Raw genomic sequence first — 11230 nt, 5'->3', positions numbered from 1 at the left:
CCAGATTTACCAGAGTTATCAGCCAAAGCTGCTTCGAGCCCCCGCCTCGACTGCTGCCTCCTGTACGCCTTCCCACAATAGGACGCGACGCATGTGACATCTGGACCGGCGGTCACCAGAGTTAACCCGGTGCCTGAGCGCTGGTGCCCATTGCTGATTGATGTCTCCTGCCTCGTCCACTGGTCGCTGCAAGATCCGAGGGCGACCGCCTGCTCAGTGAACCAGTGCCAGTGAACCACTAAAGGAACTTTGGAACACTCAGCTCGAGACTCTGAACCCCTCCCCTCTCCCATCCACATCGTCCATCTCCCTGGCCTCGCTTCACCTCAACGTCGCTGTGTGCACCTCGTCGGTCATTTTAAACTCGCGGCAATATCACCGCCCATTTTCATCTTCGATCCAGCTCGCAGACTCGAAACCCGAGCCCGGATCCGAACTTTAACCACCGCCATGAAGCTGTTCTACATCGGCGTAAGGCTATTTCCACCTGTCGCCTAACCTTGCACCGGCGCAAATACTCACGCGTAGTCTACAGATCATCAGCTACGACACGAGGGAAGGCATAGACCCTAAGAATAAGGAACCCTCACAGGAACTGGCTGTGGTCAAGGACGTCAGCTCGTATGGTTTGCTGACTAGAAGCAAGTTCGTTCTGCCCGCTCTCGCTTCATGCCCCATTGTCCGTCAACCAAACCGAGGTACTCTAACAGGCCCTCGCTCAGCTATGCCCAATTCATGACCTTTTTCGCGAAGCAATTAGCAGAAAAGTCAAAGCCTAACCAGCGGCAAGACGTTGCGCAGGATGCTCAAGGTATGGACCAACACGCGAAACCACCGCAGTGATTTCCAAGACATGAGGCCTTCGGCTCACTCGAAACAAGATTTCGTGTTCCACATCTACGCCCACAAATTAGGTGTGTGCGGCGTCGCCATCTCCGACGCCCAATACCCTTCCCTCGCAGCCCACAAACTTCTCGGCAACGTCGTCAGCGAGTTTCTCGAAAAGTTCCCCGCTAGCTCATGGAAGGACCTCGCTGCGTCAAGCCCTCGGGCAAATATCAAGGATCAGCTCGCTCAGTACCAGAGTGAGCTCCAGCAGAAGCTCGCCCAGTACCAGGACCCTGCTCAAATAGATACAATTGGACAGATTCAAAGGGAACTGGACGACACCAAACAGGTACTGCACCAAACCATCGAGAGTGTGCTGGGGAGACAAGAAAAACTTGATGAATTGGTCCACAAGAGCAATGACTTGTCTGATATGAGCAAGGGCTTCTACAGTATGTTTCACCCTTTGGCTGTATAAATGAATTCAGGGGTGCTAATTTGGCGGGCTTAGAGCAAGCCAGAAACCAAAACAGATGCTGTGTGTTGATGTAACAGGGCAAGAGGGAGATAAAGCGGCCAGTTTGGCTTGGGATTCTCTTTCCGTATCCAACTGGCGGGCTTGTTGGTTCAAGATTGGTTATCGGCTATTGGTTGGCGCATCCACAGACTCGCATTTGCATACACTGGAATTATGATCGCTCGTTCGACAGCTTACCACTACGTTTCCAAGAAAAGGGTCCATCGGCGTTTCTCGTGGCTCATGGTCAGGGTTAGAAGTCATGCAGGAACGCCCTCAGGTGACCAGCACATATATGGCTATTCCAAATATTAATTCCATACACAACGCAGATTAATAAAGCCTTCAATTTGGAGTTGGAACATCTCCTTCTTTTTTATACGTCTTTAACTCATAATGTCTAAGAAAGGTATTGGTAGCAGAGACTAATCCCGAATGGCCTGTTCAGCCACCTTGTAGAGTCCAGCCTACAGAATATTTTGCAACTATATCAGATGCCAGATGCAGTATCCCAAAATCCTCAAACAAAAAAAAATAGTGTCTAGATGGAACCTGAATGCTGAAAATGTGGACTTTTGAGCGAATGTAGCGTGAACCAGCCCCGAATCAAGATGCATCCTGATCACATCAACTGCCTTCATTGGCTCCTTGCACAGCCTCCTTGCCTGTTGCTATTTCCTTAACTGGCTCTCCGGCGCCAGCTATCTGATCTCCCTCAAGGATAACACGACGATTACTTGGGGGCTACAGGGGCCAGTAACCGTTCATGTCAGCTTTTGAAACAGTAGGTCATACCTGTCATATCCTCTCCAGCACCACCCGCTCACTATTCCTTTGTCCTGCAGAGGGTGATGACGGATCCAACTTTGGGTCAACCAATCGCGGCGTGGAACTCTTCGTCTCGGCTATCCGCCTTCCTTCTATGGGGTGCATTTGCAGCGGGCCTAGCATTCGGCGCTGTTCGCGGGATACACTGATTTGACGAGCAATGGATATTTCTACAGCGTCCTGGACCGCTTTATCTTCGTCTTCGTCTAGCTCTTCTCCTGAGAGGCTGCTTAGGCTGCCCTGGACGCCAGGTGTGGAGGTAGTATATACTGTTGAGCGAGTGGCTTCTTGCAGTGTCAGAGGGCTTGGGTCTGACTGCGATGGGTTGCCTTTTTTATGAGAATGGCTCCTGGCCGGCGGAGGGGATAGTCCGCCTTCTTCAATTTCGTTCTCCGAGAGATCAAAGCTGCTGTTGATTGTTGATTTGGATCCTGAATGTCGGTGCGTTGGTGATTGGATGTGAAACTTGGATCGGAGCTGTGGTCTGTCACCTTGCGTGGAAATCCCGCTGCCAACAGCAGGTTTACTTCCCTTAACAGATGCGAGTCTCACTATATGTGGTGATTTTCCCTTTTCTCCATCACGCATATGTGAATCCGTGAATGTCTCCTTTGACGGCGTGCCCATGATTGCAGGGGATGTGTTGGACCTATTGCGAGAACTTTGCTGATATTTCCGAGTTGCTTGTAGAGGCTCGAGTCGTAACGAAGGAATTGGTGGCAAGTCTCGGTCCACGCTTTGTTTACGTCCTGGTTGTAGAATTTCTTTTTGAAAACCAGGGTTAGAAACTTCTTCGCGAAGTGCGCGAATCTTATCCTGGGTGACTTGTCGACGGGCGAGAAGGGATGTCGCGCTGCGGCGTTCAAGAAGATTCGCGAACATCACACTATATCTATCTAGGGTAATGTTTGGGATTTCAACATCAAGAATGGGCTCCTGGTTGGTAGGATTGGAGCCCTCTGACACAGGTTCTCGATTTGGGGCTCGCGTGCCATCTGGAGTGGTTTGTGTTTTGGCTTGAGGTGAACCACCTTGGGGGGGCCATTTTGATTCTGACCCTGTAGGTTCTGTTAACGATCTTCCAAGTGACTTTGTCTTTGGTGATATATTAGTATCCCGCAGGTCCGTATATCGCGGTCCACGAGAAGCGGCCGAAGTTGGCGTTCCGCGGGTTGGTGTGTCGCTAGGGGAGGTAATCTGATCCGGAGAATCCATAGCTCTATCATTGTTCTTGACTCTTCTCGACTTGGACCTGCCAAATATCCCCCATTTGCGCGACTTGGATCTAGAAAGCCCGTCTTTTGTTTGTTGTTCGTCTTGGCTGTCCTCCTTGGCTGCTATAACAGTGGTTTCAACTTGAGGTTGCCAGGCTGTCCCACGGGAGCCACGTTCCTCGGTAGGGCTTCCAAGTGCCATTCCTATAGGTATAATGCCTGTTCCATCTGCTTCGTTTACGTGAGGCCCCCAAAGGCCTGTTGCTGATGGAAATTGACTGTCTGGAGGCGACTTTGATAGAACCGTTCCTCTGCGCATTGGCCGGTGGTAGGACTGAAAGACACTGGGCGTAAATCTCTCCACGTCTGCCAACCGAGTGGGTGTTGGTATTTCAGACATTGTTATGTTGTCAATGCCCTCGTGTCCTGTTCGACGATTCAATGACGACGACCGAGACATCGACGTGGCTCGTTGAAGACGATCCATTTATGCATATAGCTGGCAATGCAAGCAGAGCCCGGTGTATTTGATATAACGGGAATGGATCTGCCTTGACTGAGCGCCGAAAAAGCAGCGTCGAGCAGGGTCTTGTCTTCGGAAGAATATTCCATTCCACATCGAAGGGTACAAGCCTATCCAAGGGGCCACAAAGCACCGGAGGCAGATCAGAGCCGTCTTCCTGCAGCTCAGTCTTGTTCACCAAGAGCCCTGGTTGGGTGGTGCAGCAGACACGCTCAAGGACTAGGTAAGGTGGGCAGGTTGGACTCTCCTTTATGAATGCCGTGTACTTTTGGCCGGCATACAACACTGCCTAAACGGGGCTTAATATATCAAATTGCTACGTGAGCAAGGCCGGGCCCGTTTAGCAGTGTGTTGCAGCGCAAAAGTTCGATTCCACTTTCCGTTTCGAAGATTATGACGAGGATTAGACCGTGGAAGGTCAAAGAAACAAACCACAAGCGAATAGGGAACCATGAGGTGTTAGGAACACGGACAGGCCGCGAGATGAAATTAGAGAGGACTTTGGGGCCAAGATATCCAGGCCAGTTGCAGACACGGCATCAAACAAGCCCACCCGGTCCCAGTCGATACCCTTTCCCCAGCTTGCGGCTTGAGGGGGCTGGGTAAAGTGAGCCATACCTAAGCCATGCGCAAGTCAGTATCTCAAGTTTGCTTTCCCGTCATGCGATGAGCAGCTTAAGCCGCCCGCTGGCGGGAGCGGATGGCTGCACCAGCGACGCCATGCCAACATGGACAGCCGCGTGTTTGAGATTGATGGGACGACCATCCTGGCAGCTCAATCCACAATGAGCATGTAGCCAAAGAGACGGCGTTGAGGACGAGACTGACTAAGTTTGCCTACGCAAAGTTTGCAAAGACCCTGCAACCCATGGTCAAGGGGAAGCCAGCGAGGGTGGGTGTGGGTGCACGTATCTGCAGGGCTAAAATTGGTCGGGAGCAACAAAAAACCAAGTCTAAAGGACAAGTCAATGTGCGCAGTCTCCAAACGCTCTGGAAAGTGGGCGCCAGTTTGTAGGCTGCAACTCGTGAGATTCAAGGTTCGAATGCCACTATGTATGCCCAGACAAGGTTACGTACTTTTAGCTGCCTGAGGCCATGTATTACTTGAACTCAAGTTCAAGTACTACCTAGGTAGGTACGCATATTAGGGGTGGGTTTATTCGGCACGCTTCAAATGTACCATCTTAACAATAAACCTACAAGTATGTATTAATATATCTAAACATATTAAGTGGTCGTCGGGATGCAAATGGCCTGCGGGTGCATCGTGTGGCTTGATGCGAGAGACGGAGCCACCCCTCAAATGCTTTTGAGGAGTCCGGGATTTTGATGCCATGTCCAGTTGCAAGTTTCAGTCCTTTGCTTGCAAGTTGTCAGGAGCGTGACTTTGCATATCAAAGATGCCTGATTCGGAAGGCGTGGTCGTCTGCTTGTCTGACAAAGATGTAGGTCGTTCTTGCCTAGACACATGGCAAAAACCCCTCCCATGTTTGAGCACGTCGGGCTTTTTGAGATCACATGGATTACCATGTTTTGACTTTGGGAAGCGGATTGCGGATTGAATTAATCTTCATGTTTCGCCCGTCCCGCTTGTCCGCACTTCTACGTTATTACCCAGCTCCTCGATTATTGGCCTGCGTCGCACTGTCAAGCCCGAAATGCCAGATTGCGGAGAACTAAATCGACAGAGTGCAGAACTCTGCAGTGCACACACTCGGGACCTGATACAGGAACCACATGTCGACTGCAGAACGTTTACGCTAAATCCCTGGAACTAACGCAGTTCAATGGCTACACTGCGTCGGCGAACATGCCTTGTGCCCTGGGGCGTTTGACGAATCCCTGTCAGCGTTTGACCCCTTGGGATGCCCCCAACAGCGCAGAGCTTGCTTTCCCCTGACTGTCAAAGGGCGGCTCCGAGACTCGGCGAGCCAATAAATACCAAGACCACCACCGACATGGTGACTTGTTTCTCCTGTGGGCCGAGACGTGGCAACAAGTGTCTCATCTTTGCGCAGATCGCCCTTTGTTCAGACGTCAATTGCCTGGGAGTCCTAGACAATCAGGGGCCAGCCCGCGCGAGCGAACCTTCATTCAAAAGTTCTCACTGCGTAGGTATGTATGTACATTCAAGAAAGCTGTCGAGAGAAATATCCCCATTCGGCCTTGCAGAAGATTAGCTTCCGATACATCACCAGGGCCACTGCTATTGAATTCACTTATATATCATGAGCACTGACAAATACCCTTCTCCGAATGTTTTTGGGAGCAAGCACAACAGTACTGGCTACCTACCTACTAGGTAGGTATGGTATGTAACCAAGCTCGAATATTCTCAGGTTAACACCGCCGCCCCGCCGAGATCTCGGGGAGGTGGGTGTTCACTGTTGTTGCTGAGAGCCTACCTCGTGCCAGAACGGTGCGCAGTCAAAGGCAAGTCCAAGGAAGATACGTCACCTTAATAATGCCGAGTCGTCAAAATGTCAACCATACCTTGATGAGATGTGCTTCAAAGTCAGGGATATTGCATTTCAACGCGGTTGCGCTACTTACTGTTTTTGATCCAGAGCCTAATCAGGCTAACTCTCGATAACAATATGTATGACTCTCCGCACCAGGCTCGGAGAGAATTTGTTCTGGGCTAATGGTTCTGAAACACGGTCGAAGAGTTGGGGTCAGAGCGTACTCCGTGTCCGTACACGTACAGGAGCTGAAATGCATTGAGGATCCAGTACGGAGTATGTGGGAGGCAAAAGAGGCTTCGGGACTCAAGCTGGCACCGAGCCTGTCATCGGAGCTCTTCACGGAGTAGGCGGATGTGGAATTTCCAAATACATTTCCGCGACCCCATTTTTAATCGTGATAAACTTCCCAAGTATTGCTACTTTATGTACATGGCAATGTAATCCAGAGATTACCACCTCCTTGGTGTTTAATGTGAGACCAACTGTGCATGGTCAACTTCTCATAACCAGTGTTTGCCAGGAGCATTTTCTCTTTTTACTATGTTGACAGTAAATTGCCTCTTCTCGGCAGAGACCATTACCGACTAGAATGCGTACATGCTGAAAGCCGCCCAATAATTGATGGTGCCTTCAAAGTTGGGGCTGTTCATTGATGACAGTTGGAATACAAGTCATGAGAATTCTCTCGACAGCATATGAATAGACTGTAGATCTAGTAAGGAATATGGGTAAATACAGAACGAATGGAAACTATACATGAAATAAAGACAGAGGAATTCTAGTGCATAATCAGATCGTCTCAGACGAGGAAATACAATTAGGCGCACGTATTGGAGCTGTAGCGATATCAATCGAACACACCAAACTTTTAGCTCGGCAAAGCAGCTCTATAACTACGACCGAGAGTGGCAAAGAAGCTCTATATCCAACTTGCCAGCCACCCAAGTACATAGCTGGGTGCAAACCATGATAAGTTGCCACGCAGCTATCACGGAGTTGAGGCGCCATCCTCTCTGTTAGCGCCAGGAGCAGGGGAGGCACAGCGTGACTATCCCAACGAGGTAACGACTCATCGCGGGATGATGACATCAGATAATATTCTCCTGGAGTATGTAGGGGGATGGCTAGATATTCTTGGGCGCATTACCAGAGACTGTACTGTACATACTTTATGTTGCGTTGGTGCGGTCGGCTTTTGTCACTATGCCAGCTTCGCATGCCAGAATTGGCGATGATTCGACTCTGCAGATGGGCATGAAAGACGCTTAGGAGGGGACGGCAAAGATTTGCCAGTGGCCACACCCGCAGAGCTGGCGGCAGAAAAGATGTCGCTCGACACTGCGTGACATCAAAAAGTGAGCACTTACTTGCATTACATCATCATATCATGGTGGGGGTTCCAGATGCCAGCTCAAGTCAACAAAGTACCCCTCGTTGGAAAAATCACGGCGGGGAACGTCCGCAGGCAATTGGCTGATGCTCAATCTCGGATGAGCAAGACGGGCAAAAGACACGCGCAGCGGACAGGAGGGGCAGAAGCAACGTGCTCGACCGACTCCATCACACAAACAAACTTGGACCTTTGACCTTACCTTCATACCCGTTCTTGCATTGCTGTCGGCGCAACCTACTGCTCAGCTGCGGCATCTAATATTTTTGTTTAATCTCGGCATTCGCTTTATTCGTTTCTGCATCTCCAGCTCCGGAAGCTCTCACCATGTCGTGGCAAGGTACCCTCCCACCGCTCCCAGTCAACAACCCCTCCTATCACCGCAACTGCATCATCGTTGACTAACCCTCCGCCGTGCAGCTTATGTCGATACCAGGTAGACCTACGCCCTCGATCTCCAGACCCTCATCTTCGCTCCCGATGATATAAAAAAAAAGAAGCTGACTCTTAACCTTTGCCCAGCCTTGTGGCTACCGGTCACATTGACAAGGGCGCCATTATCAGCGCAGCCGGTGACAGCGCCTGGGCTGCTTCGACCGACTTCCAGGTAATTTTTTTTTTTAAATCATAATACTGTTTCTCCTCTCTTGGACGGTGCCCGACAGACAGCAGTGGGTGTTGCTTATGGATATCTAAACAGACAGCTGACTGATACTCTCTGGGTTCTAAACGGTAATAGCTTAAGCCAGAAGAGATGAAGGCCATTTCTGCTATTGTCGGCGGCGACGATGCCGCCAAGGACAAAGCCTTCGCGGAAGGTCTCTACATTGCCGGCGGCCGATACGTTTTGGCCCGAGCCGATGGTCGGAGTATCTATGCCAGACAGGTACGGGAAGCTTCTCGAAAAAAAAAAAAAAAAAAAAAAAAAAAACCTTTACCCATGACGTGAAAGCTAACATGGTTTGGGCTTTGCTTCTATGTATAGGGTCGATTGGGTGTTGCTATCGCCAAGACCAAGCAGGCTATTGTTGTTGGCCACCACGGCGAGACTGGAGTCGCTGGAAATGCTAGCTCGACCGTCGAAGGACTGGCTGACTACCTTATTGGTCAGGGATACTAGTTAGATGTGGGAAGGAGATGTATGACGAGATGAAGCTACACAAAACAAGTCGACATGGCAAGATGTTACGGACATATGAAAATTAGGTGTCTATTAAACCCAACCGACCGTCTGTTACTACAAGTTGTTGCTTTCGTCAACATGACCTGTGACGAGTGTGTATTTCGTGGGTATTGAAACCAGGGAACTAGACAGCATATTTCGCATAAACGACGAAACCCTTACGCGCCAGCACCGGTATAATAGAAACACCCCAGATCACATTTGTGAGGGACCAACAGAACAATGCGCAAATCTGCCAATAGCAGCTTTTGCGCTGGCGACCACAGGCCGGCTTCAAACGTTGGTTGGTACATTCCCTCATCCACCCTCTGCTATACAATATGATACAGTATTTCCTTCGACTCCTCCACAACCCTACGCCCGGAATTCGAATACGCCGGTATCCGTCCCTGCACGTGTCCCTCCCACCTTGGGAGATGAATCAATCCCAAGTCAAAAAGCACGGAGTCTTAAAAAAATCCCTTACTCCCACAACACATACACGTACTCCATTATAGATCCTTCTTTCCTCATCAAAATGCCACTAGCATGTCGACAATGTTCAAAAAAGCATTCGTATCGAGTCGTAGAACCAGACTTTTAATTTTTCTGCGGTCCCCTTTTCAAACCGGCAACTCGGCATTTCGACGTCCCAGTCCTATCCTATCGACAACCATGCCAATATACGGTCCAACAACGGGTATTCCCCTCGCAAAGCCGGCAATCGTGCCCAAGAAATCCCCAAATAGGATAACTATCCCGTACGCCTCGACCAAAAAGCCGATAAACGTCCAGCGCATCAAGATCAATATGAGACCTGCAAAGAACGCTGCTGTGCCTTTGGCCTTTTGTTTGCGAGCGAAGAAGAGGAGGGTCTTTTGGGGCCCGATGATGATTGTGAGGCCGATGAGGAAAAGCATCTACACATCACATCAGTCTTTGCTCAACTTTCTTCCTCCTTTGAAAAAGAGCAAGTGGCCTGCGTCTTTCCCGGGGGGCGAGAGGGGTGCTGTACATTTCCCATGGCAAGCCTGCTGCCGATTAGCTACCATCATGAGCGCTTGGGAAAGATGGTACGTACATGGCGCGGTCAAAGAAGAGCATTACTCCTCCGATGAGGAACAGCCCTCCTGTGGAACATGTTAGCTGTCGAATGCTCGGCATTTGCGCCGGCGAGAGTGGGCGCCGCACACGTACCGCCAGAGCAGAAAACCACCCCAATTTCTGTAGACATTGTCAGCCCCCGTCTTCCACGTTGAATTCAGGCTGGTTCATCGCCGAATTGTGCACTTTGCGACGCCGGCTTGCTGTGCCGCGTGTGCCAAGGGGTTCCATAGCCGCGTACTTTGGGAGTCGGACATCCACATCGACATGGTGGGCGGTTTATTTTCCCAGGTTCGTTTCTAGGGACTTCAGTTTTGGTGGATATTTCGGATAGAGAATGTGGTCTCAAGGCAAGCGCTCTAATGAGGCTTCGTGTGAAAAGGGGATTTTTTTTCTTCCTTCCCTCCCTTCTAAGATTGCATGGGTTCTTCTTGATGGGTACGAATGGACAGCATGGCGTTCGGGGTCTCCAGCTATTGGAGTCAGTCAGGCACGGGCTTTCTTGAGGTGTAGGGAGGAGTGCGACAAACATGGTTTAGCGCGATTGGGGAACGAGACCGACCCACTGTTCTTTTTTGCTGGCGAGATAAATTTCGAGGCTGGGAGGACCTGGAACTCAATCTGTCAACTTTCGTCTTGTCTGATGCCTTGATTTACAACAGTTGAAGCCCCTGCTTCCTGGGATTTGTGCACCTTTTTCTGTCGTGACTGGGCTGATTCCATGGATACATGTTCACATGGAGAGCCAAGTGACTTTCCAAGCCTGACCACCCGTGGCTCACCTGCCGGTGTTCATAATGATACGTGTCTTTTTTCGACTTTGTGTACGAAATTTGGTAATGCACCAATGGTTTCAGGTCACGTACTGCAGAATCAACACAGGATTATAGAACATTGGCAGTCTTTGACAAGTATTTTCTATAAAACCGTCTCCCTACTAGTACACATTGCCCCGACAGCCAAGCTCTTCAGCTTCGGCAACTGAGATTGCTCGCCTCCATGCATTCTCGGTACTTTGTCGGCTTTCATAGCTCGGGCAGAGAGCAAACTCGATCACGATTAAGCCGGAGCGTCATTTGCCATCGTTGGCTGAAAGGCCGGGGACGCATAGTTGAAGCTTGACTTTGTTGGTCGGACATTGTCTTATCGAGATGGCCTGTTGTATTTTATAATCTGACAGTCCTTTAGCCTAGCCTGTC

General features: G+C 50.1%; 4 protein-coding genes across 5 annotated transcripts; 2 read left to right on the top strand and 2 right to left on the bottom strand.

The window, feature by feature from the left end:
* The first annotated feature begins 31 nt into the window (after positions 1-31).
* Positions 32-1713, top strand: YKT6 (palmitoyltransferase). Its single transcript, XM_066117146.1, has 5 exons — positions 32-471; positions 536-645; positions 723-811; positions 882-1280; positions 1340-1713. The coding sequence occupies exons 1-5, from the start codon at positions 451-453 to the stop codon at positions 1378-1380; spliced, it is 660 nt and encodes a 219-aa protein (XP_065979036.1). The 5' UTR covers positions 32-450; the 3' UTR covers positions 1381-1713.
* On the bottom strand, positions 1692-4867 carry J3458_002145 (uncharacterized protein). Its single transcript, XM_007814546.2, has one exon. The coding sequence runs from the start codon at positions 3872-3874 to the stop codon at positions 2144-2146; it is 1731 nt and encodes a 576-aa protein (XP_007812737.2). The 5' UTR covers positions 3875-4867; the 3' UTR covers positions 1692-2143.
* A 3060-nt stretch (positions 4868-7927) lies between these two features.
* Positions 7928-8993, top strand: PFY1 (profilin, required for normal timing of actin polymerization in response to thermal stress). The gene is made up of 5 exons (XM_007814547.2): positions 7928-8105; positions 8186-8201; positions 8288-8372; positions 8505-8651; positions 8751-8993. The coding sequence occupies exons 1-5, from the start codon at positions 8093-8095 to the stop codon at positions 8883-8885; spliced, it is 396 nt and encodes a 131-aa protein (XP_007812738.1). The 5' UTR covers positions 7928-8092; the 3' UTR covers positions 8886-8993.
* On the bottom strand, positions 8948-10915 carry GOT1 (Golgi Transport). 2 transcript variants are annotated; one of them, XM_007814548.2, is made up of 5 exons: positions 10273-10915; positions 10125-10151; positions 10009-10057; positions 9943-9958; positions 8948-9847 (listed from the first exon to the last, which is right to left on the bottom strand). In XM_007814548.2, the coding sequence occupies exons 1-5, from the start codon at positions 10298-10300 to the stop codon at positions 9551-9553; spliced, it is 417 nt and encodes a 138-aa protein (XP_007812739.1). In that variant the 5' UTR covers positions 10301-10915; the 3' UTR covers positions 8948-9550. The 2 variants fall into 2 exon arrangements, with proteins under 2 accessions (XP_007812739.1, XP_065979035.1); XM_066117145.1 differs by having other exon boundaries at positions 8948-9958; positions 10009-10504; positions 10562-10915.
* Between the last annotated feature and the right edge of the window lie 315 nt (positions 10916-11230).

The sequence above is a fragment of the Metarhizium acridum genome, assembly GCF_019434415.1.
Source record: "Metarhizium acridum strain ARSEF 324 chromosome Unknown scaffold_1, whole genome shotgun sequence".
NCBI classification, from domain to species: domain Eukaryota; kingdom Fungi; phylum Ascomycota; class Sordariomycetes; order Hypocreales; family Clavicipitaceae; genus Metarhizium; species Metarhizium acridum.
The sequence above is the reverse complement of the archived record's forward strand: the minus strand, read 5'-3'. Positions and strand labels throughout refer to the sequence as shown.

Bases quoted from the DNA above. Each gene is read 5' to 3' on its own strand.
- YKT6 (XM_066117146.1), top strand. From the start codon at position 451: ATGAAGCTGTTCTACATCGGC. The intron at 646-722 runs GTTCGTTCTGCC...GCCCTCGCTCAG, and splicing joins GGTTTGCTGACTAGAAGCAA to CTATGCCCAATTCATGACCT. The intron at 812-881 runs GTATGGACCAAC...ACTCGAAACAAG, and splicing joins CGTTGCGCAGGATGCTCAAG to ATTTCGTGTTCCACATCTAC.
- GOT1 (XM_007814548.2), bottom strand. From the start codon at position 10,300: ATGTCGATGTGGATGTCCGACTCCCAAA. The intron at 10,152-10,272 runs GTACGCGGCTAT...CAATGTCTACAG, and splicing joins GTGGATGTCCGACTCCCAAA to AAATTGGGGTGGTTTTCTGC. The intron at 10,058-10,124 runs GTACGTGTGCGG...CATGTTCCACAG, and splicing joins GGTGGTTTTCTGCTCTGGCG to GAGGGCTGTTCCTCATCGGA.
- PFY1 (XM_007814547.2), top strand. The intron at 8,373-8,504 runs GTAATTTTTTTT...AAACGGTAATAG, and splicing joins CTGCTTCGACCGACTTCCAG to CTTAAGCCAGAAGAGATGAA. The intron at 8,652-8,750 runs GTACGGGAAGCT...TTCTATGTATAG, and splicing joins GGAGTATCTATGCCAGACAG to GGTCGATTGGGTGTTGCTAT.
- J3458_002145 (XM_007814546.2), bottom strand. From the start codon at position 3,874: ATGGATCGTCTTCAACGAGCCACGTCGATGTCTCGGTCGTCGTCATTG.